This window comes from Camelus bactrianus, chromosome 14 (genome assembly GCF_048773025.1).
Source record: "Camelus bactrianus isolate YW-2024 breed Bactrian camel chromosome 14, ASM4877302v1, whole genome shotgun sequence".
Classification (NCBI taxonomy): Eukaryota; Metazoa; Chordata; class Mammalia; order Artiodactyla; family Camelidae; genus Camelus; species Camelus bactrianus.
In genome coordinates, this window is record NC_133552.1 from 20,935,052 (window position 1) to 20,959,629 (window position 24,578).

The 24,578-nt window shown below is 41.0% G+C and overlaps 1 protein-coding gene across 3 annotated transcripts in view; it reads left to right on the forward strand.

The window, feature by feature from the left end:
* The window catches only part of VWA8 (von Willebrand factor A domain containing 8), a 297,774-nt gene that overhangs the window by 259,845 nt on the left and 13,351 nt on the right, over nucleotides 1–24,578 (forward strand). For all 3 annotated transcript variants that reach the window (XM_074378241.1, XM_074378240.1, XM_074378239.1), the window contains exons 41-42: nucleotides 17,392–17,517; nucleotides 19,755–19,913. In XM_074378241.1, coding sequence (XP_074234342.1) covers nucleotides 17,392–17,517; nucleotides 19,755–19,913 — 285 coding nt within the window. The remainder of the gene's footprint in view (nucleotides 1–17,391; nucleotides 17,518–19,754; nucleotides 19,914–24,578) is intronic.

Consider the following 24,578-nt stretch of genomic DNA (forward strand, 5'->3'; position numbering starts at 1 on the left):
AAGTCCACAAGTAGAATTCTCTTCCTACAAATCATTCTATTGTGAATGACTCTCCAGGCAACGAGGGGAGCATTTTGAATCATCCAGGCTGAGCATCCTCGATGCACCCTGGCCCCTCTTCCTCCGGCCCCCACATTGCCAGCCTCTTTGCAGTTTCACAGCCTGGCCCCCTCTGAACTAGTTAATGTTACTGTTGCCCATAAAAAAATACTAAGATGCTTTAATATTTCTTAAGCAAAGATTTGTTATGTGGAGATTTTACACTTGAGATCGTGTTCTGACCACTTTGCACAGGTAATTAAGGAAGGGCTAAGCATTCTCTAAAATCACAAATGACATAAGATCGCTTTGCCTGGAGAGAGAAGCCTCATTTCGGGGGAGAAGGGGCAGGGCTAGGAGCCCAGCTGTGACATGCTTCACTCTGCTCTGGAATCTTCGGTTCCTTTCCTTGAGTGTTTGAGGTCAATTGCTTTCAGTCATGCCCCTTCCCTCTTTGGTGCCTGATTTTGGTGGTTCTTTTGAGGGGATATTTTATTATTATTTGCTAGTTATTGGAGGTAGGTTTTCATGATGTACTTTTTAAAAACTTTGTATTTTTTTTTCTTGAAATATAGTCAGTTCACAATGTTGTTCAATATCTGGTGTACAGCACAATGCTTCAGTCATACATGAACATACATGTATTCATTTTCATTTTCATATTTCTTTCACCATAAGTTACTTCATGATGCACATTTAATCCACCATCTTAACTTCAAACTGAGAAAGTCTCATTTTTAAAAAGCTCTAAACTGCATCAAGAGATTAGGAAAAGTTTCATCATTTCCAAAGGGAAAGGTCTTCGTAATGATTAACGAGATGCCTAATTTCAAAATCTATGAAATGTAAGACTTAAGCTGTTTGCTTTTTTAAAAAAAATTCATATGCAGTTATTTAAGATAAAACACCTCAAGACTTAATGCAAACTATGTAAACAACATAACGTTGAATGATTGACTTTTCTTCCATAGTCACTCGCTTGGCAAGTGCTCATTGCCCTAGGCATTGAAGGCAGCTTCTGGGTGGGCTCTGAGCTCCAGGGCAGGGCAGTAAGCGAATAAGAGCCAAAAGTGGGTGGTTCACGGGAAATGAGGGTCATGGGAGATGGTGCTTATATACGACTGAAGAATGAGTATGGTTCTGTCATTCATTCATTTCTTAAGTTCATGATGCACACCAGGCATTAGAAATAGAAAAATCAAATGCAGCCCCTGTCCTCAAAGAAGGAACTTAAAGAAGATAAATACTCAGTTTCCTAAGTTCTGCAGAGAAGTACGTGCATGAATGAGCTGATGAATGAGAAGAGGCTTCACAGAGGATGTAATGCTTGAGTTCACTCTTGAAAGATGCTGAGGAAGTTTCCAGGCAGTTGAGAAATCAAGGCATTCCAGACAGAGGACGCAGCACGTACAGGTGCATGGAGGCATGGGAGAGCACAGTGAGTTCTGAGAAGGGCGTTTTGTTCCATGTGACTAAGACCATGTACATGGTGGCAGATGGTGCAAGGGAGAAGGCTGGCCCAGTCGTGAGGACCAGCTCGTGACTGGCCCTGGATGCCATGAGAACATTGCACAAACAGGCCATTGGAGGATTCCCAGTAGTAGAAGGGATGCAAAAATACACTTTTAATTGAAGGAATCAGAATCCTTATCTGCTATTAGTTAATGTCTTGATTGGTATTCACTGGGCACAAGGCTATAGTTACTTTTACAAACATCTTTGCATTAAATCCGCACATCAACCCTTTAAGATAAATGACATTATATTTATAAGATCAGCCAAAGGAAGAAAAATCAGACCCACTACTATGACTTCTTAAAGTAGGGACAAATTAAGCCTGGGTGAGAATTAGGGTTAACGTTAAGGAATGACTCTTCTGCTAAACACCTCAGCGATGAGACCAGTATCAGACAACCACTTCCAGTTTTGCTTCCAGCTTTCAAAGAGAGACATGAAAGGAAACTATGAAGGACTCAAGGAAAAGCAACAAATAAGATTAAATAGATGGAAAAGAAGAAATTGGCACCCCAAAAAACCATAAAGGGATTGGGATTAATAACTTTCTAAATATCCTCAAATAGTGTAAATAATTATCTCAGGGAAGTTACCATTCTTTCTTCCTCTGGAAATCTGAAAAAGAGAAAATAGGCTTAAATCATAGCAAGAAAGAGTTTTAAAATATAAGAAAGGAAATAAAAGTGATTTAATCCTTAAATGAGTACCTAAAAAGGATGTGGAACGTCCATCTCTAGAAATCTTTACAAATAACACCAGTGTTTTAATAATAGCAAGCATTTATTGAGCAATTACCATGCCTTACATTATTAGCATCATCATCAAGATCTCTTCCATCATCATCATCATTATCATCAAAATCATTATCACTTAGTGGCTAATTGTGCCAGCTGTGGAGCCAGACAGCCTGGGTTCTGTAAAATGGGAAAAACAGATAACTGGGCAGCTATTAAGATGAACGAAGATGATACATGTAAACCATTGAAAAGAATGCCTAGCATATAGCATTCTCTACAGAAGCACTGGCTGCACCATTCCCTTCATTGCACTTGCTAATATTCATCAGCTGGACTGCAGGCCAGGTACCCAGTCAGGTACTTTACATTCATTGTGCTCGTTAATCCTTACAACCACCAGTCAGTATTATTTTCTACATTTGATAGATGAAGAAACTGAGACACAGATGTCATCTCAACTTTTAGTGAGGGAACTAAGGATTAGAAAGATGACGTAGCTTGTCCTAGGTCCCTGTGGCTGGTAAACCAGATGTCTGAGCCCAAAGCTCAGGTCTCTATTACCTGTTAGGCCTGTTACCTTCTTCCAACTCAACAATTCTGTGAAAAGCTTAATTCTTACATATACTCTTATGACATTTTGCACTATTATCCAAATGCAAACCCAGACTCCTCATCTGGTGTTAGTTAATGTCTTGATTGGTATTCACTGGGCACTAGGCTATAGTAACTTTTATAAACATCATTGCATTTAATCCTGACATCAACCCTTTAAAATAAATGACATTATATGTACAAGATCAGCCAAAGAAAGAAAAGGCAAACCCACTACTGTGACTTCTTAAAGTATTTTTAAGTGTTTCCCTAACTGAATCTTTGTTTTTAAGCCATAGAGGTGTTATGTTCAAGCGGCCCTTCTACTTCTCAATTTAGAAAGATAATGCCAGTTGAAAGCACAGCTACTGACCAAGGATAGGCAGGGCCTCATGTGGAATATGTCTTCAGATTGCAGCCAGAACAAGACAGCCTTGATGTGGTCCCCTTTGGGCATCTCCTGCCAGTCCTGTGTGGCTCTGATTGACTAATAACGTCCAGCTATTTTGAGGTTGTTGAGTAATCCCAGTAACCATGGGTGTTTCCTTGGTGAACAAAGTCTGGCCAGGGCGTAGCAGATCATCACTTGAGGTGATTTCTCAAAGCCCAGCTGCAGGCCCACGCACTGGTTCCGGGCGGCTGGGCGGAGGTCTGAGGAAAGGGAATGTCATTGCCGTTTATGTTAACATGGCTTCAGCATATGCCTCTGATGCGTCACGTGTCACTCTTTTCAATTAAGACAGCTATTGGGGGTGGGGAGGGTATAGCTCAGTGGCAAAGTGCGTGCTTAGCATGCCTGAGGTCCTGGGTTCAATCCCCAGTACCTCCATTAAAAATAAATAAATAAACTTAATTACCTCTCTCCACTGCCCCAACAAAGAGGCAGCTGTCACCAGTTACCTTCCTTTGTTTCTTGACCGGATTCTTCACACAATACCATAGAGTCTTGGCTATCAGAGCCTTTATGAAGCAATGGCAAGAATTTTCTTATTAGAATAGTAGATAACTTCAGTTAGACTTGGTTTAGAATCTGAATCTCTGATTATAGCTTTCCCTAACAAAAGAAGCTGTCCATTCCTACAAAAAGCCACTGATTTTAATCATATCTTCTCTCCAGTGTTTTTTTCTAATCTACAATCAGTCATTTCATCCTCAGGCTAAACTTAATTAGCCTTTCTCTGATTGCTTTGCCTAGCATGGTGTCTCCATGAGCCAACAGTTATGTTCGTTTTTTTCCCCTTTAGTGGTTCAAAATGAGCTTGTGTTCAGATAAACGGTGTTTTTGAACACACTGACCTGTGACATGCACTGTGATGGGCACTGAGGTCACAGAGGTTAATAAGATATTGTCCCCGCACTCAACAAAGGTTGAAGTCTCAGGGGCGGGAAGACAGGCACCGTCACTGATCATTTCAGTTTAATATGTAAGCGTCTTGGTGGAAGGATGAATTGAACACAGTGGATGCCCAGAGGAAAGGGCTTCTAGGATAGACTTTGAAGGAAAGGATCCATGACGTGGGTCTTGAAAGACTCATGGGTATTAACCAAAGGAGGGTGAAAATAGTGCCTGCCCAGCAGGGGGCGCAGCATAGACGAAAGCCTGACACCGCGGTCTCAGGTGTGAGCCGAGGGCCCACCAAAGGCAGGGGCACCACTCAGTGTGAAATGCAGAAGCATTTGAGGCTGGGAGGCAGGCAGGTGCCAGGTAAGGGACTTTATTGTAAGCCCCATTTTGCTGTATGTAAAAATTGGAAAGCGTTTCCCTATTCCTTTTACTTAGTCTGTAATAACTGTATTTCACCCAGTGGACAGTAACTGAATATCTATTTTGCCTAAGGGTTCTTGACCTCAACGATTAACCTTCTAGTAAAGAAGACGTGTGTATAGTTGTAACAGAAGCCACAATACAGTAAATGCCACAGAAAGGTTTTTAACAAGGTGCTATGGTTATGTAGACAGATGTGTGAGCAGCTTCTAGGCTGGTCAGTTAGGGAAAGACTCACAAAGGGAAGGTCATTTGAGCTGGACCATGAAGGATGAGTATGGTTTTACTGGCAACTCTTCTAAGGATGCGGGTGGAAAGACAGTCTTGACCAGAGCTTTTCAAACCATCTGTGGAGAAGGACCATGTTTGTTTTTTCTTTCAATTAATCACAGACTAACACTTTTATAAAATAAACTGGAAATGAATTACTGGAAAGAAAATATACAAAAATAATACACAAAATCCAAGCCTATATGATTTAATATTAGATTCAACAAACATAAAAGTACTTGATCAAATTGCCATAAAAGTTTCTAAATCCTGACTGTCAATTTCTGTTCCTTATTTCATCATGGACCACTAACAGGTATTTACACACCAAAGCCAGTCTGTGTACCTCTGGTCTAGACAGAAGAAACCACTGAGCAGAGGACAGTGACTTGAATACAAGGCTGTTTAGAGAATGACAAATAGTCCCGGTGACTAGAGTTCAGAGCTTTGGGATAGGCTTGTGGGCAGGGAGGGTAGTAGGAGAGATAACTAGAGAGACGGTGAATCCATGCTGACTGTCCTTTATCATCAGTGAGGAGCATGGCCATGACTGAGAAAGGCAGTGTTGTGGTTTTATTTTCTCTAGAGAGTTTCACAGCCGTGGAGAGAGAAAGTATCAGGGAAGAGAGAGGTGGAAGCCAGGAAATCAAATCATAAAATTACTTCAGTTATTCAGGTCAAGTTATCCCAACCAGGATAACTGAAATGAAAATAGGAAAAATGGAACAGTATGGAGGTAGGACAAGAAGACGGTGACTGATGGAACATGGGGCAAGGGGGATGGTGAGGTTTTCAAGCCCTAGAGGCCAGAAACAAGGACCATAGGAAGAGGAGAGACTTGTGGAGAAAGCAAATGTTTGGTTTGGACACCTATGAAAAAATGTCAAGCATTGAAGATTCTAAGATGTGACTCTGGAGTACAGGATAGGTTTGCATATCTGTGTAGATATGTCTATTTTTATGGTCGTCTGTGTAGACGTACAGCCCAAGTCAAGAGGGGAGATGTGTGGACAAAGATGAGAGTGCAGAGCAAAGAGAGGGAAAGGTGGAGACAGCCCTGTCAAGGAATGTCTGCATTTCCAAGGAGAACAATGAAATGCTAGTTACTCTTTCTTAGCACAGGAATGGCTCATCACTCAGTGGAGGGCATCAGTGGCCATGAGAGGACAACTTCAACCGAGTACAGCCAAGAAATAAAGACCTGACTTCCAGGCTGCATGAGCAAAGGCTTTGCCAGATTACCATTAAAATGATTAAAATAGAGATAAACAAAAAAGACCTACCATATAGCACAGGGAACTATGTTCCATATCTTGTATTAACCTATAATGAAAAAAAAAATATATATATGTATAACTGAATCACTATGCTGTACACCAGAAACTAACACAACATTGAAAAATCAACTATATTTCAATTTTTTAACTCAAAAAAATGATTAAAATAGTAAAGAGCTGTAAACAGTGAAAAACCCATGTGACAAGAAATTAGGGAAGAGTGCTAGGACATATAGGAAGCTCTGAAGAGTTTTTGCTAAATGTAGTGCAGTGTGACCCCTATGAGTAATAGTACCAAAGACAACTCAAACCTTCCTAAGAAAAAACATTACTAGCAGGTCAGTCCTTGAGACCCAACAGAAATCGTATCAACATCTCTTACTTGGAGAGGCAGGGGGTAAAAGAGGGAGCCCTAGACTGGGGAGGAGCAGACCACCTGACCTCCATTCTGTCACTGCCAACAGCAGCATCTGAAAGCATCCGCCCTGGGGAGGGGTGGGTGTGGGGAGGTCTAGGTTTCCTGCAGTGGCGTAAAATGACAAGCAGAAAGCTGGAAGAGGAATAACATGGGGAAAGGGATCAGACCAGCCTCAACATATACGTGGCTTGACAACTAGACCAAACAAATGCCAAATGGCCTCATTGCAGTGGCTTTTCCAAACAAAATAAGAAATGATGTGGAGATGACGTTCTCATGCTGTGACTGTCCACGGTCCCGGCGCCTTCCCTGCAGAGCTCTGAAGCTCATGGTATAGCTTTGCTTCAACTGCTAGCACCAGTCTAAAATCTTCCAGGAGAATTCTAATGGTAACAAGGCAGGGAATCCATCCAATCTGTTGCTGGACAGTTTTGAACAGTCATCATTCAATAGAAAGGAACCCCCCCAAAATTAAATGAGATGTGATCTGTGAAATTATTCTACAGTGAGGCAGAAGATAAAGCATTCAAGATATCGAGGAAGAAAATGCTGGTTGACTAGAATATTTTCTTCAGAAAACACCAAATTTTTAGAAAACATCTGTTTTGAACATTCTCAGAGTTCAAAGAAACATTAAGTCTATAAAATAAGACATGAATTTAAAAGGATCTGGCTAAGAAGCAAGCAGAAATAATAAGGGAGTTGAATGCAATAAGGAAAGATTATAATTATTTTAGCAAACTAAAAATGCAATGCCAAAACTGAAATCTACATTAAAAGTAGAAAGAACAGACTCAATCCAGTCTCAAGTCTAAGTACTAATGTGAATGGAAAACTGGAAGTGTTGTCCCATACTGTAGATGTAAAAATCATAAGAAAGCCGGTCAATAAAAACAGAGCAGAGAGCTCACATACAGAACCATGAGCCATCCCAACAAGCAGACCAGGACTTACTTAGTCACGGTGAGTGCTCAGTAAATACATGCTGAATGAACCAACGATGTTCCCGAAGAGGCCACCGAAATTTAGCACGTATGAGCAATAAGCCAAGTAATAGCAATGAGAAAACTGTACTCAGCTGAGGACAGCCCTGCGTCTATGGATCAAAAGCACTTTACTGCAGACTGAAAATTAAGGAGCTATAGGAGATGTTAGTTGGAGCTCAATAACATTTAATAACATACTACCCCAGAGTAACATTTTCTTCTCAAGTTGAAATGGAGCATTCAGCAAGACAGATCGTTTGTTGGACCAGGAAATGTGAAGTTACAGGACATCTAATTTTTAAAAAAGAACTTCACTGAGTACCAGGCAAAATTAAGGAAAAGAGATAAGCATCTCACCACAGCTTCATGGAATTTAACATTTCAGAAACAAAGAAAATATCCTTAAAGCATGCAAGCAGACAAAAAAATCAACTGTTGTCCGAGAAAGAAAAATTCATCCGATGTTAGTTGTCCCTGGAACACTGAATGCCAGAAGCCTGTGAAACTATCTGCAGGATTTGGGAGGGGGCAGGCACAGTTGTGACCCTAGTTGTGACTCGACTCAGCCAAAGTACCAAGGTGACAGAAAGACATTTTCAGATATTCAGAGACTTAAAATTCGTGTCACTTAAGTATTCTTTTTGAAAATAATTTTGAAGTAAATGTGTATACACACATGTGCCCACACAGACATCTATACATAAGTATGTATAAATATTCCAGCCAGTTAAGAGAGGAATCGGGGGTGGGGGTTTAGCTAAGCAGTAGAGCGCATGCTTACTCCATTAAAAAAAGATAATAATAATAAATAAATAAACCTAATTACCCCTTCAAAAAAATTTTTTTAAAAAGAGAGGAATCAAATTCCTCAAGATTGGGAAACTCGTGGTATAAAAGGATCACTAATGAGCATTGGAAGCAGTTAAACACAGAATCAGGTCTCAATAATTGTGGTAAGTATATTTAAAAGAAAATTCAGATATCAAGAATAATGCTTTTTAAAGATATATGGTATAAAATATAGTAAATTTTAAAATAATAAACAGGGCTTCAATTCCCATATTATTTCAAAAATTAAACAAAATGCAAGAAATTGATATAGAGAAATAAAAGAAGCAAAAAGTGTGATAATACATATTATGTACAAGAGAGACAAATATGATTTCATTCCTGAAAATAGAGAAATTGAAGTTAAGCCAGATTTTTTAAAAACTTAATCATGCCGGTATTTTTTCATATATTTCTTGCAAATTACAACACGTTTTTATAAATATTCTTGATTACTGTGTGGAGAGGGGACTGTTGGGGGAATAAGAGTAAAAGTGGGGACGGGGGGGCAGGTGGGAGGCTATTGCAATGGTCCCAGCAGGAGGAAATGACGATTGAACCTGGGAAGATATGGACACAATAAGAGACGATCAGATACCCCTGGAAGTTGAGAGGCTTTGCCGGTGGACTAGGTGTGAGATGTGAGGGAAGGGGAAGTCAAGATGATGCCCAGCTACGTGGCCTAAACAGCTGAAAGAGTGGGGTTGCCCATTGCCTTTTGCTGAGAGGAGAACTTGGAGACAGGGGGAGCTGGGACCTAGGGCTCAGTTTTAAACTAAGTTTGCTACTTGTTAGAACTAAGATGCCTGTTATACGTGCACACTGATATGTGTGGTTCCCAGCTCCTTTGAAGTGCAAAATATCTAACTCCTGAAAGAAAGATGTGAAATTGTTCATAAAAAATAATTGTTGGTGGAGAGGGTCTAGCTAAGCGGTAGAGTGTGTGCTTAGCATGCACGAGGTCCTGGTTCAATCCTCAGCACCTCCATTAAAAAATAATAATAAAATAAAAAATAATAAATAAACATAAAAATTTTAAAACCTAGTTACCTCCCCCTAAAAAAACAAAAACTAATTGTAAAATGACATTAAGTTGTCATGCAAAGTAATAATTTAGTTCCATATCAGCATCCAGGAGTACAAATTCTTCTAAGGAGAACTGTGTTTTTATTGCAATGAGGTGTTACTTCAAGAAACAGGAAATTCCTTAACACAGGAAGAGTCTGTATCTGCCCCTTTTTTGGCAATACTGCTTTACCATTTAGAACAGCTAGCAACCCAACAGGTATTTACTAGAATATTTTTCACTATGTCAAAACATCAAGAACCACAAAGAAAAAGTTTTTGTTTCCACTGATTTATAATTTGTTATTCTATAAATACTATACAGAAGTTTACGTTAATCCAGCATATTTTTTTTGTTTGAATGGTACAAATTAATAGCAAAAAAAAAGCTTTACTCTGTGGAATGGATGTGCTTTCTATAGAAATGTCTATTTAAATCTTTCTAATCTTTTCGTTAGATTCTGAAGGAATAATAGAAGATTGGCTTCCTTGTAGAGTTTATCGAAAAAGGAAGTCTTGATAAACCATAACCCAAATAAGTGAAAGTTTTTAAGTTAGTCAGAATACTTTCAGTGCTGAAATTACAAGACAGAGTATCTCAAACCACAAGGTAATTGGTTTTTGTCAGGTTTGTTCCTCCTAGTGTCCTCACTGCTATGGATGTGTGTTTGTGTGTGTGTGTGTGTGTGTGTGTGTGTGTGTGTGTGTGCGCGCGCGCGCTTTCTGGTTAACCAAATCATTTCCCAGAAAATGAATTAACCAGAATACATCATCCTCTGAGCATTTCAGTTAGTCTAAGTGTTCTTAACATAAAAGTAATAAAACTATGTTTCTTTTTTAGAAAATCTATAACTTTTTACTAGTGAAACCTACCTTCATATGTAATGAATTCTTATTAGTATGGACTTATTACATAATACAAAACGGGCATATTTACAAGAATACTTTTCTTCATGCAATAGGAATATATAATAAAGAACATGTTTGCCCTTTGTATTTAGATACAGTAGGAACTTACTATTTAAAGAAGTATTTCAATGAGCCCCATAAAATACACAGTCCCAAATAATCAATATTTCTATTCCAGCCCTCAGGAAATTTTTAAAGAGCTCCCCCTCCAGCCCATTGCCTCCAAGAGCACCCACTTTGAAAGGCCTCTTCCTGTTCTGAGTTTCCAGGTATCAGTGGGCTAGCTCAGGACAGCTGATAAACTATCTGTTCATATTTATCTGCAAGTTATATACTGAATGAATAGTGCTACTATTATAAAAAATGTCTTTGTGCCCAATAGTTCTAGATCAGAAGGCTTGTAGATACTTTGACTTCTCAAAAACAGAAACTACTAATTCATGTTCCTAAAAATATCAGTGACACATAGAACCAAAAGTAATTCATTTATCCACAAATAAAAATTAAGAAGTGAATGTACGCCCACCAGAATGGCTAAAATTAGAAGAAAAAAAAAGAAGCAGCTGTCAATATCAAGTGTCTCTAAAGATGGGAGCAGAGGAAACCCTCATACACTGCTCGTGGGAATATAAATTGGGAAAAACACTTTGGAAACCTGTTTTGCAGTATCTCCTAAAGCCAAGAGTATCCAGGATTTCCACCCAACAGAAATACACGCATACCTGCTTCAGAAGACATGTGGCATTACTCACAATAGCCCCAAAGTGGAAACAATGCAGCAGTAGACTAGATAAATTGTGACATATGGTCAAAATGACACTACTGAACATTGTTACAGCAGAGACAGAGAATAAAGCCCTGCTGAACCCAACAGCATCAGTGCCACTCGTGGGAATGATGTTGCACCAAGGAAGCCAGATAGAAAAGACTACATACTGTGTGATTCCATTTTATGAAATTGGAAAACAGGCAAACCTAATCTGTGGTGATAGAAGTCAGGCAGCGGGGGTTTCCTTTGGCAGGGGCCGGGTCAAGTCCAGAAGAGGCCCCAGGAAGTTGGGGAGATGCAGGTGTTACAAGGGTGTGTTCACTTTTAAAGTTCACTGACTCGACACTTAAGATTTATGTACTTTATTACAAGTATGCTATATGTAAATTTTAAAAGTTGGGAGGAGTGGGTATAGCTCAGTGGTAGAGTGCATGCTTAGCATGCACGAGGTCCTGGGTTCAATCCCGAGTACCTCCATAAAAAATAAATACATACGTAGGCACATGAAAAAATGCTCAATATCACTAATTATCAGAGAAATGCAAATCAAAACTACAATGAGGTATCACCTCACACCAGTCAGAATGGCCATTATTCAAAATTCCACAAATGACAAATGCTGGAGAGGCTGTGGAGAAAAGGGAGCCCGCCTACACTGCTGGTGGAAATGCAGGTTGGTGCAGCCACTGTGGAAAACAGTATGGAGATTTCTCAAAAGACTAAGAATAGACTTACCATATGACCCAGGAATCACACTCCTGGGCATAAATCCAGAAGGAACCCTACTTCAAAATGACACCTGCACCCCAATGTTCATAGCAGCACTACAATAGCCAAGACATGGAAACAGCCTAACTGTCTATCAACAGATGACTGGATAAAGAAGGTGTGGTATATTTATACAATGGAATACTACTCAGCCATAAAAACTGACAACATAACGCCATTTGCAGCAACATGAATGTTCCTGGAGAATGTCATTCTAAGTGAAGTAAGCCAGAAAGAGAAAGAAAAATACCATACGAGATGGCTCATATGTGGAATCTAAAAAAAAAAACAAAAACAAAACAGAAATACAAAACAGAAACAGACTGATAGAATACAAATTTGTGGTTGCCATGGGGCAGAGGGTGGGAAGGGACAGACTGGGATTTCAAAATGTAGAATAGATAAACAAGATTATACTGTATAGCACAGGCAAATATATACAAGATCTTATGGTAGCTCACAGCAAAAAAAAATGTGACAATGAATTTATGTATGTTCATGTATAACTGAAAAATTGTGCTCTACACTGGAATTTGACACAACAATGTAAATTGACTATAACTCAATTTAAAAAAAGTTTAAAAAATAAATAAATACATAAGTAAATAAACCTAATTATTTTTTTAAGTTGACCCACAAAAAGGGGAAACATTTATTAGAAAAAGCATATCCCTTCTCTCGCTCTGACCCCAAATTTTATTAAGTCTTTTCCTTTTGTTGGCATACAAAACAGAAACAGAGTCTTCAAGCTAGAGAGTTACCTTAAAAGATAATCAAACATAAGAAAAGAATCAAACTAGCATATGAAAATTAAGATCTAAGATCCCTAGGTTCTTACATGATGGTGAATCCAGAGAGAGCGGACAAACATAATATTCTAAGGGAAAAGTATTTTGTAACACTGTAACCCCCTTACCTAGGGCACTAATATGCCTGCTAAAAAGGACCCCCTTTTTTTTATCGTTTTTACTAATTATGAGCATGGACCCCACAGAAGTCCGCAGTGCTGCTAGGCTGGCTTTGACGGTCCTCACTGGGTCCTGGCTCCATTGTTCTTCACTCAGACCTGTCTGCTCAACGTCCCCAAATTCACACCACATGGAATTCCCTCCTTGCGTTTTTAGTTTGTGACAGACTGATTGATATCTGCGCTCTGACACTGATCTGAATAGATGTCAATAACACAGGATTTTGCGAACCTCTCGTAAGGAGTTAACTTGTTCTCTTCATAGTCTTGAAGGACTGCCTGTTAATAAATTAGCTCTGGCTGTTAGCTTAGCTGGCCAGCAGCATTTCTATCTCACAAGCCTCCTGAGGAATATTGAAGACAAAATTCTTCTGGTAAATGATAAATGTACTAGTATAGGAATATCTAAAATAGCAACATTACTCCAGATTGCTTTACTACAGTCAGATCTTTATAAATACAATTAGAGGGTAATCCACTAAATAATTACACTTGGGTAATAATACTCCTGTCTGATTGTCATAAAGCAGGCAGCTGTCTGTGGTATTCTGTGGCAATCTTAAATTTAAATCTTAGGAGGATAAAACAGCCTAATGGACTGCTTTCCAGGGTACGGCATTTAGTAAACTTTATCACTTTTGTTACAGTGATATGATCATTTGTTTGTTTCTGTGGTTTTACTTAATTATGTCTGTATGCTTATTAATGTAGTTTTTAGATAGCTTTCAAAAATATATATCCATACCATAAGCATTCATGTGTTGATATAAATGGTGAATCCTATTAACAGTTCTAATGTCCTGAATGTTTCTAATATAATTGTTCTTAGTATTTCTTAGATCTGGCTCTATGTCAATTTAGAGAACAATCTGAATTGCTAAGACTCTTGGACAGCTGTTTAGGAGATTTTTAGTATCCCCAAAACTCCTGATCGAAAAATGAAAGCTTTTCACCAAGTTATAAATCTGCTAGGTTCTAGATGTTTGGCGCTTTCTTTTAAGTGTTGATGTTGTGGCAGAAAGATGGGGAAGTTTGGAAAGCAAAGCATGTTTCCTGTAACTAATTATCCACCCAAGTCTCTCAAAATGCTTACCATCAACAGCAAACTAGCTTAAAGCAAACTCCATTAAAAAATGTCAAAATAGACAAGGAATGAATTGGTTTCCTAAGCAGTTATGTTCCCCATAATTTGTTGCATTTAGCAGGCAATTCACCTATTTCTGTTATTGACGAATAGATTTACTAGTGAAAAAACACTTTTCTTCAAAGTCACTTTTTAGCATCCTTAATGAACATATTTTTGGAAGCTTTCAAATCGGAGACAATTCCCAGTTATTTAAGAAAATACTCCTGTCCTTAGTATTTTGATATAATTAAGAAGAGGTGAAGGGTGAAAAAAAAATAGTTGGGAATTCCCCTTAATACTAGTGATTTTATTATTAAGTATAGACTGCTACTCACTGACACAGCGCCCCCTCAGTTTGAAGATGAGACTGTAAAGACCCAGGCATCTCAATTACTTGCCCCAAGTGAGCCAAGACTAGAATCTTCATATGCTAGTCCTAGTCTGATGCTTTTTCTGCCATGATTCGAGGCATGGCCTGTGACCTGAGGTCCACTATGCACACGTTCTCCTAACAAACACAAACCCAGGTTCCACCTCGCAGATCGTCTTCCCTTTGTAGGTCTCATTGGAAGTGTGGTCACTTCTGCAGCAAAGAATCTTGCTTCACTTCTGGTATGTTTGCATCCTGCACTCCATTTCTTTACTCATTATTCTTATGCTTTATTGTACTGTAATGTCTTTGAATTCGTTTTAAATAATAATTAGAAATCGTAACTCAAATTAAAAGTCAATTGTCTGTGCTGCCAATGGAAGTAATTCAATGAGTGGTACCTGCTATGCTCAGCCAAGGTCATATGTGTGGCCTCTAGGAATGACAGCCAGGTCACAAGTAAACCCTCTGCCTGTTACCTTGGTTTCTTTTGCCATCAATTATAAGGTATATTCCATTTGCAGAAACACCAAAATATGAGGGAAGGGTGTAGAATTATTAGAATTTTAGCATTTTATATTTCCTCTATGGTGAGATGGTGGGGGGTTAAATTTATTTTTACTACAATGGTAATCTGCATTACAAACTATAATAAATTACTTAATCTGTGGCCATTGCAATGGTTCTTTACCGGGTGAAAGTTTCACTGGTTAATAAAACCATGTAGCAACTAGTGGACTTGAGTAAGAAGTCCTCAAGGTCATTGCCTTGTCAGTGTGTTGATGGAACCTTTGAAAATCAGTGCTTAATGATAACAGTGGCACCACTGTTACATAACATGTTATATAATCGAGTTCCAGTTGTAATCCTGTGTTAGATTAGATACTGGATTAGAACTGGAGAAACCAACTTCCAAGCCACTGCTGCTGACTGCTGCTACCACCTTCTCTTCAACTCTCTGCAGTGCTTATTTTCCCAGTCTAGACTAGTCTGTGAGAGTCTGTCCTCATCTACGAAAGGACTCAGGAGCAGTGCTCTGCGGTTTGGTACCTCCAAGAGTCATAGAATCTCAGAGTTAAAAGGTACCTAAATGATCATCCACAGTTGTGTTTCCCAGCACAGTGTATCCTGGAAGCCTGAGGAACTGTCCACTCCAGATGTCAGGAATGACAGGGAAGAAGAGATGAGAGCTAGGTCCCAATCATATCGCGGGGAGGGAGCCTGAGAAGGAAAGCACTGCATGATGGAGCTTGTCTGTCTGATCCACAGCTCAGTGGGAAAGGATTCTAGAAGATTCTGCCCACCCCTTCCTCCTGTCACCCTCAGCTGTATATCTTATAGAGTTATGTGAGTGCGTTGAGCTATGCTCCAGTGAGTTCCTTTGTCCTGTAAGATCATGGGGCTCTTACCAAGATTATACATCAGGAAAGCGCATACTTCCAAAGGGCACACACCTGGCAATTCCTGAAATTAACTGCCCACCAAATTTAAGATCTTTATGCTGGTAGCTTAGGAGTTTCTCTAATTCACGTTCATATTAATATATCTGTATTCAAATGTGGTATTTTTTGCACCTGTTTGCAGCAAGGCTAACAGGAACAGGAAAACAATACACATAGTACTACACAGAGTTGTGTTGTGTGGAGCGTCTTTGTATAGTGATTGTTCTGCCCTTAAAGTAGACACTGGCTGCCTGAAACTTGGCTTTGTATTTTCAGTGACAGTGCTGTCATACAACCACCAGCAATGAAACAGTGATGGAAATGTGCTTAAATTAATGTGAACTTAGCTGTCCATAATGTGTCTCGGCTGATAATAATGGTAATAATAATAATTCCAGCTAACATAGATTGTCAGGCTCTCTCAGCCAATTCCATGTAGTATCTCAATTAATTGTCACAGTAACTCATTGAAGTAGAAGCTATTGTTGTATTCATGTTAGAAATGAGGACAATGAAATGTGGATAGGTTAAATAACTTGCTTGAGGTCAGATATCTGATCTGATGGTGAAGGAAGGATTGGAGCCCGGCTGTCTGACGCCAGAGCACGTAATCTTAGCTACTACTGTAGTTTGAGTGCATAAAAGTATTTTAGCGTTTTTTCCCACTTCTTAATCCTCAGCTGTAGTAGGCCTGTGCCTTGATTGGGATATTATAACTCTTTATCGTTTAACTATCATCTTAGTCCACCTGACATAGTTTTACATCATTGCAGGCAAGTATTATGTAAAAATATCTTTAGAAAAGTAATTCGGGGGGAAAGGTGTAGCTCAATGGTAGAGTGTGCTTAGCTTGCACGAGGTCCTGGGTTCAATCCCCAGTACCTCCATTAAAAATAAATAAATAAACCCAATTACCCTCCCCAATAAATAAATTAATTAATTAAATAGTGCAAAAAAATGTTCCTTAAAAATTTAAAAAAGAAAAGTAATTGAGAAGATTTCTGAATACAGACGATCAGGGCAACAGTAGAGAACAAAATGTTCACCTACTGCTGTTCTCAGCTCTTTCCACTTGTGCTGTAAGTCACAGAGAACTTGAGTAACAGTTTCTCCAAAAGGAAGAGTTCTGAAGATCACGTTTTCCCTGTGCCTGCAGACGGTGTTAACAAGTTCAAGCTGATTATTTTGTTCCCTAATAAATTTTCTCTGAGAACCGTGACAGAAAAGCCACAAGAAATGCCACCACCGTTAATTTCCAGATTTTGCCTGTTTCTCCAGAGGTTCATTTGCATACCATTTCCCTACTCATGTGTGCTGTGCATTCATTTTATCATTCCATATGTTAAAACACTTATAATTGACAAAATCTCCACAAAGGGCCTTTATTTGTCAGCAGAGCAGAAACCAGTCCATTTATGAAAACTGTGTTCCTGCATAACCATCGCTTGTTGAAAAGATCCCTGGTGTGTTTCCTGTTATTCATGCATAAAATGTGTCAGGGATCCTGCAGAACTCATTACAAAAAGGCTTTGTGTTTGTGTCATTGTAGGCTAAAGGTAAAGAGAGACAGTGGCTAAGACACCAAGCTACTGGGGAACTAGACGATGCCAAGATCATTGATGGTCTGACTGGAGAAAAAGCCATCTACAAACGCCGGGGTGAGCTGGAGCCACAGGTGAGCCCTGGTGCACTAGGCGCCTGGGTCTGCAGTTGGGTCTTCTATACAGGCAGATGCTTTCTTGAGTTGTTGTCTTTGTCAGAACACCATCAACCCTAAATATGGCAACCAAGGAAAGCATTATGTTTTTTTAAACTAGGGAAAAAATAAACATAAATATTATACTGTTTATTGTATGAGTCAAGATCCCACTGTGAGTCAAGAAACACCAGGCACACTCAAAGTGAGCAATTTAGGGAACAGTTAATAAGAACAGTTAATAAGAAGACTATTTATAAAAGTAAGGGTGAGGTTTAGAAAATCAAAAAACAGACAGTGTGGTATCCCAGCAGCAAGGATCTGACCCAACTCTACGTCTAAAAGGGGAGAGGAGAGAGCACTTATTGGAACCCAGGGAAAACAGTTTTTGGAGAGGGCTGCCTGCCAGGAGCCATGCCCTTCAGTAGCCAGAGAGCCCACCCATGGGCCACAGCACAGAAGAGGCTGAAAGAACAAAGAACCCATCGTCACCCTTGGATCTCCTGCCAGGGCCGCCCATCAGCGGAGCCCACTGGAAGCCAGCAGCCGGGAGAGAAGCCAGTGCAGTGACACAGATCAGCTCCTAGGACATCGAGCAGGGTGCCCTGGAGGGAAAACCAAAGACATGTGGTGTCTGTGAATCCCAGAGGGTGTTGCGAGTGAAAACACTAGAGCAATCTTGGTGGGTTTCTATTGTTCGGTTAAAGATCTGTGTCCATCCTGTAACTGGAAAAATGCTTAGAAAACAAGGAATTTGCTCTGAAATAATTCTAATTATAGTGTGTAAAGTTTTAGACAGCCATAATATTAAAATATTTGCGATACCATGGCAATAAGGGGAAATACGGAACCTCTTTGAGGCTCTGTGACTTCTGTGTCCCTGAATAACCAGAATTGGTGAGTGGCCACTGTGAGCTGGGGGTGCAGCGACTGGTGGAGGGAAGAGAGCCGCGTACTCCGTCTAAATGTTGATTTGGAGAGGATCCTTTAGTAGTTGTGGGAGTTCTTCTTTCTGTGTCATTGGTATGAGTCATCAGCTGCTTCCTTTAGTGACTCATCGTGGTCCACAAATGTGTGTAGATACATTTGAAATTGTGAGTTGTCATAGAAGTGTATGCGGCACTGTTCTTCATTTAGGCAGCCTCAGCGAACTTTTAAGAAATATACTGAATTTGCCGCCAACAACCATTACACTCTAATGCCACCAGCAATTTTCTTGAAGCTCCTAACTCTGCTCATTAGTTTTCATACATGTCACCAAGTGTGTAGTAACAGACTAATCTGGAATTTTTCTTCTTTTTTTCTTTGTAAGTAAAACCGACAAGCATACTTTCATTTTTAATCCCGCAAATTGGCGGGCCTGAGTCCAACATCAGGCCACAACTCAGAAGAGTTTCCCGTTTTAATTGACTGTTACTGCTAGACGGCAGTTCGATGCCACTTGCGTGGCTTTAACCGCCAGGAAAAGTGAAGAGAAGTAGCAATTCAGTAACAGGAAGGAGGAGGAAACTGAAAGCTTCTTAAAGACAAAGGACCCTGAAGAAAAATTTTCCTTCAGCTCTTTGCCAGACCACCCCTGCCTCCCCCTACCCCTCACATTACCTTGTTTTAGGAATCGGACCTCTCTTGCAGACTGTGTGGGAAATGATTTTCAGGTCACTGCAGAGCCAGTACAAGTCAAATTGCTGTGGGCTTCCAGAATAACTCCATCATGCTAGAGTAACTGACTCTAAGACGTGATGTGAAATTGACACGTGGGAGGTTATATCCTGCCAGATTATTATTTTTAAGACAACATCGGTGGGAGGGTATAGAGCTCAGTGGTAAAGCACGTGCTTAGCATGCACGAGGTCAAAATTTCCATCACTAGTACCTCCGTTAAAAAAATTAACATAAATAAATGAACATAATTACCTCCCCCCTCCAGGAAAAAAAAAACGAACATCAGCCTCAGGAAGGGAGTTTTACTAGACTAAGTTGGTGCTTAAAAGGACCATATTCCAAAAGGAAATCTTTCCCACATGGCCCCACTACCAGCACGAGTCTGAAATTCCATATACTGAAATGTAATCAGTAGACGCCTCCCTGCCTGCCAGGGCAGCCGGTGCAGGGCCGAGCCCACCGCTGATCCGCCAGCCTCATGGCCCGTACTCCAGAGCCCGTGCAAGCCCCCCCGAACAGTGGCCAGTGATGGTTTTCTGTTGTCCCTCCCTCAGCTGGGCAGCCCCCAACAGAAACCCAAGCGCCTGCGCCTGGTGGTGGATGTATCCGGCAGCATGTACCGCTTCAACGGCGTGGACGGCCGGCTGGAGCGCTCGATGGAAGCCGTGTGTATGGTCATGGAGGCCTTCGAGAACTATGAGGAGAAGTTCAAGGTAATGGCATGAGCTGAGGAGGATGGGAGCCATCCCAGCCCACACTTGCCCAGAGTCGGCCCGAGTTAGGGCATGAGGCCGAAACCTTCATCTTAACAGCTCATGTGTCAGCACCAAGAAAGTCAGCCTTTGGTCTTATCTGCTCTAATAATCAGAAAATGATAAGACCATCATTTAAAACCTATTTATAACAGAAGAAAGCACTGCACTTCCCAAGTTATATGATGTTAGCTATGATGGGAGGTGGGGAACAGTTACATAGAAGGACCAGAAGTCTCTCCCCAGATTTCTCAGAGCCACTGTCCTCATCCCAGTTCCTCCCCTCAACCCATTCTTGCCCCATCACCAGCCAGGCGGCTTCTCAAGGTTGGAGTATGCCCTCAAAGTGCGCTGTCCCCAGCATGGCTTTGCCTCTCCACAGGTCGAGGGTCACACTGTAACAGACGTCTGTCCAGCTGATGGGAAGGGCCTACCCTGGGAGGAATGCGGCTTCCCATTTAAACGACATCCATTTTGCTATTCCCAGTTTGCCCTTCCTCATCCTTCTGAGGTCTGAACTGAGAAGGGATGCCCCGCAGCACGTGTGACTGCCCAAGATGAGCCCATCAATCCGCCTTAATCAGCCACAGGGGCCCCGCACTCCTGGTCTTGACCAGAGCACATGACCTTGAACACAGTCACATGCCGTGTCATTATTATCAAAAGTTCAGTTGAGAGGAAGTGTGTACTCGCAGATGTGTGTCATGAGTACTCAGCCCACCCGTGCATATTCTAGACCACATTGGGCATCAAACACGTCCTGCAGAAATAGGCAGTCTCAGATCATCATCCAGTTTGACATCCCACCTGCACCTCAGGATTGCTGTCCTGAGTTGTGTCTATGCATCTTGATGGATACAGTGAGACAGAGATCGTGAAAGCCATCACTTCATTTACTCTGGGCCCACTTTTGAGGCTCCCAGAGTCCCTTGCATGAAGCTGGCCATGAGAGATTCCTTTTAGAATTAAGAGGTAGGAAAGAGGCCGCTCTAGTCAGTGCGTGCTGCTGAGGGGCGGGTTCCCCGGCTGTGCATGAGTACAGGATACAAATGCAAATAGGATATGAACTTGCACCCTGGGGAGTAGCGTTTCCCCTTGTGATTCATGAAGACCACGGATCTTCATGACTCCCTGTTGGATTTAGTTGCCAGGATGCTCAGAGCTAAAATCCAAGCCCTGCTGAGCCAACTCTGTCATGTCTTTCGGTTTACAGACTAGTGTTCAGTGTTTTCCTTCCCTTGACCCTCCCTCCCTTCAGATAAGTTTTTCTTGATTTTGGATTTTATTTTTTACTTTTTTGTTTTATGGGTTTCATATTTTTTAATGTTTTAGATCCTTCTAGTATGAGGTGAAGTATCATTTTCTTAAATCACTTCGACCACTGATCAGCAGTGGATGGCTAGACAGCCAGTGCCATCAGTGTAAATCCCATGTGACATTTTGAAACCTTTGGGTTCTGCTAATGTTTATATCAGCCCATTCACCTCTCTTGTGGATCTTGAAGGTCAAGGCATCTCAGATCCCTCAGCTTGAGTTACATGAAGATTTTAACCCATCAAAGACCACGGCAAACTTACCACTATTAAAATTAGCATAGTCGTAGGTACTCCTAGGATGAAATTTTCAGTTAGGAAGATCTCTGTATCTTTGAGAGCAGAGCTGCTGTTATGTGAAGCTATTTTGTCTAGGTCTTTAGAAAGATTTATTAGAAGTTCACTCAGAAATTGGTTGACAGAGCTCCCTGGGACTGGGTAAAGGATGAGACAGAGGGCAGGAGGTGGCGAAGCTGACAGGGAGTTGGGAGAGCTCCCCCACCAGAGCCTGCGGGAAGATGGTGTGGTTGTCACGGAGCGTGTTCAATGTTTCACTGCATATCACCCGCAGGGAGACATATAGAGAGATTCATATTTGTCCAGTTCTCATTGCTGAAAGTCTGTCATCTGGAAGAAGGATTAGTAATAACGGAAATGTTGCACAAAAAAAAAATAATGTCAAGGCAATCAGCATTTCACAAGATGTCATTTTGTTTTGTTTCTAACTGATAGTTAGACACCAAATTATTGCCATCTGACCTGCTGCATTTCAACTGAATTCAACAAAATCACAAATACGGGTTGAACACTTGCTAAGAGCAGAGTGCTCCTCTAGGTACACGGTTCCCTGCCATCCTTGAGCTTGTAGCCTCGTGAGGGAGACAGAGAAACCAATTGTGATAGAAAACTCAGTGAGGAGGCTGCAGTCACAAAGGTTCAACAAAGCATGCCTCTCAGACGCCCCGTAGGGGCCCCTTCCCCCGAGCAGTATTTGGTTGATAGCCTCCCCGACTGCCCCAACTGCCCTCCAGCTTCATCTGCAAAACCACAGAAATACTGATAAGAGACTGTAGTAATATGTAAAACTGACAAATCCAGTGAAAGTACAGCAAAACACCAAGATAAAATAACTTTTTTCAAGGCTTGAAGTAGCCTCATTATTTTTTTTTTTTAAATTTTGGGTTTTTTTCAGTGGGGTAATACTTCATTTTGTATGCTATTTGATTTTTCACAGGAAGTACTTGAAGGGTTTTGGTTTTTCTTGTGCTTACACTCACTGCATTCACTACATACAATTTGTTTAGAACTTTTTTGGAAGCATAGAAAGTCTTACAAAACTTGTGCATTTAAATCTTTCCAACAAAAGGAGAAAAGCCTTAAGACTTCACCAAACAAGCTCTTTGAGGAAAAGTGGTACTTAGATGAGTGTCTGGAGGGACAGGGAAGGAGAGACAGGACAGGGAAGGACGGTGAGTCTGGTTCCTGCAACATTCCCCATTATGGACGTAGCCGTCAGAGCTGGGGTCACCTCGCAGGTCATTCCCTCCAGTTTCCTCACTCCTCAGACAGGAAACCGAGACCCAGAAACATTAAGCCCTTGGCCCAAAGTCGGAAGGCTGGTTGGAGACAGAGAAGAATGGAGCCCAGGACTCTTCTTCCTTCTGTTTTCCCTTTTATGTTTTGTTTTTCAACTTTCCCCTTTATTTCCCAGGTTTTTTTTTTCTTTTGAAAATTTTTAAATCTACAAAAAAGTTGAAAGAACTGTAAAATGAACACCCACGGGCCTTCACTTAGATTCACCAAGTGATACTATTTTCCCCTTGTTTGTTTCGTGTTTCTCTCTAAATATTTACTCTTTCCTCCTCTCTGATCCATTGGAAAGTAGGTTACAACTATCATCATACTTTATGTCTAAAGACTTTATTATGCTTCTCCTAAGAGTAAGGATGTTCCCTAATTTGACCTCAATACCATTATCACGTCTAAGAAAATTATCAAAAATGTCATAATATCTTATAATATCCAATCCACATTCACTTTTCCCAGCGATCCCAAAGGCTTATAACCCTGGGCTATGCATAGAATATAAACTATCCTAACAGTTTCTACTTATTTTTCCCCATATACTCTGGGATCCGGTCAATGTCCTCACCTTGTTTTTGGTTGGAGTGCCTTGTTAGCCTCTTCTCACCTGTGACAGCCTTTCCCCCCACTACCATTGCACTTTCCATGACGGTCACTCTCCTGAGTCCAGATTGTTTGTCTGGTAGCCTCCCCCTCATCCTGGATCTGTCTGGCTGCTGTCTCATTGTGCCCTTGACCTTGTCCCAACATCCTCTCTATTTCCACAGCTCCTAACAGGCTTTCTCCCGACAGCAGATACACTGGAGACGTCGTGTAATCTTCCCACCACCCCTGCCGACATCACCACGATTCTGAGTGGCCGCAGGCTACCCAGTCCCTGCTGAGTGGGGCTGGCCAGGTCTCCCTCGTGGAGGGTGGGCAGGTGGTGGGAGGGAGCCTACTGACACTCTGAGAAGTGGCAGTGCACCATTCACTCTGTTCTGTATCTTTACACAGTATGATCGTACTCAACTCATTTAATCTCTCTGTACTTTCATTCTCTCATTTGTGAAGGAGGCACAAGGACTAGGGACACCTAACCGAAGTGTGTCACTTACTCCACCGGGATAAGATGATGCACGAACAAGTGACAGTTCTAGGAGCTCTTAGTGGAAAACTTACATTCCACAGCCCCCCGTGGCATCCCGTGTGTGACTTTAGGAATTCAGTCATGTGCCCTGAGACTTCTCACTTCCCCAGTTCCAGACAGTTCTTAATGTTATCTTCCTGCAATATTCCCTTCTTTGTAAAGGTATCTAGTCTGCATTTGCTTTGAAACCGTCAGAAGCCACTGGCGTGGCCCAGAGAGCTGGACTCTTCCCTAAAATCTCTCTTGGCATCAGCTTTGTATTTTCTTTGGCTTGGGCTCAACCCCTAGGCTATGGGTCATTGGAGTCCAAGTCCAGAAGGCTCATTTGGAGTCAGCCTCCACTTTTATTCCACCTTGGCGTGACTCATGCCAAACCACAGGGGCCCTTGAGCAAGAATTACTGAGAAGGGAAGGTAATTCAGTGGCAGAACACATTTCAAAGGCATCTGGAGTTTTTTAAGTTTCTCATAATTGTTCTACCAACTGAATTCCACTGTTCTCAGAAACAGCATTTACAGTAGGCTTGAGATAGAAGCAGCATTATTTGCCAATAATCAGCATAAAGTCCTCTAATCTTATAATCAGCAACATTTTTAATGG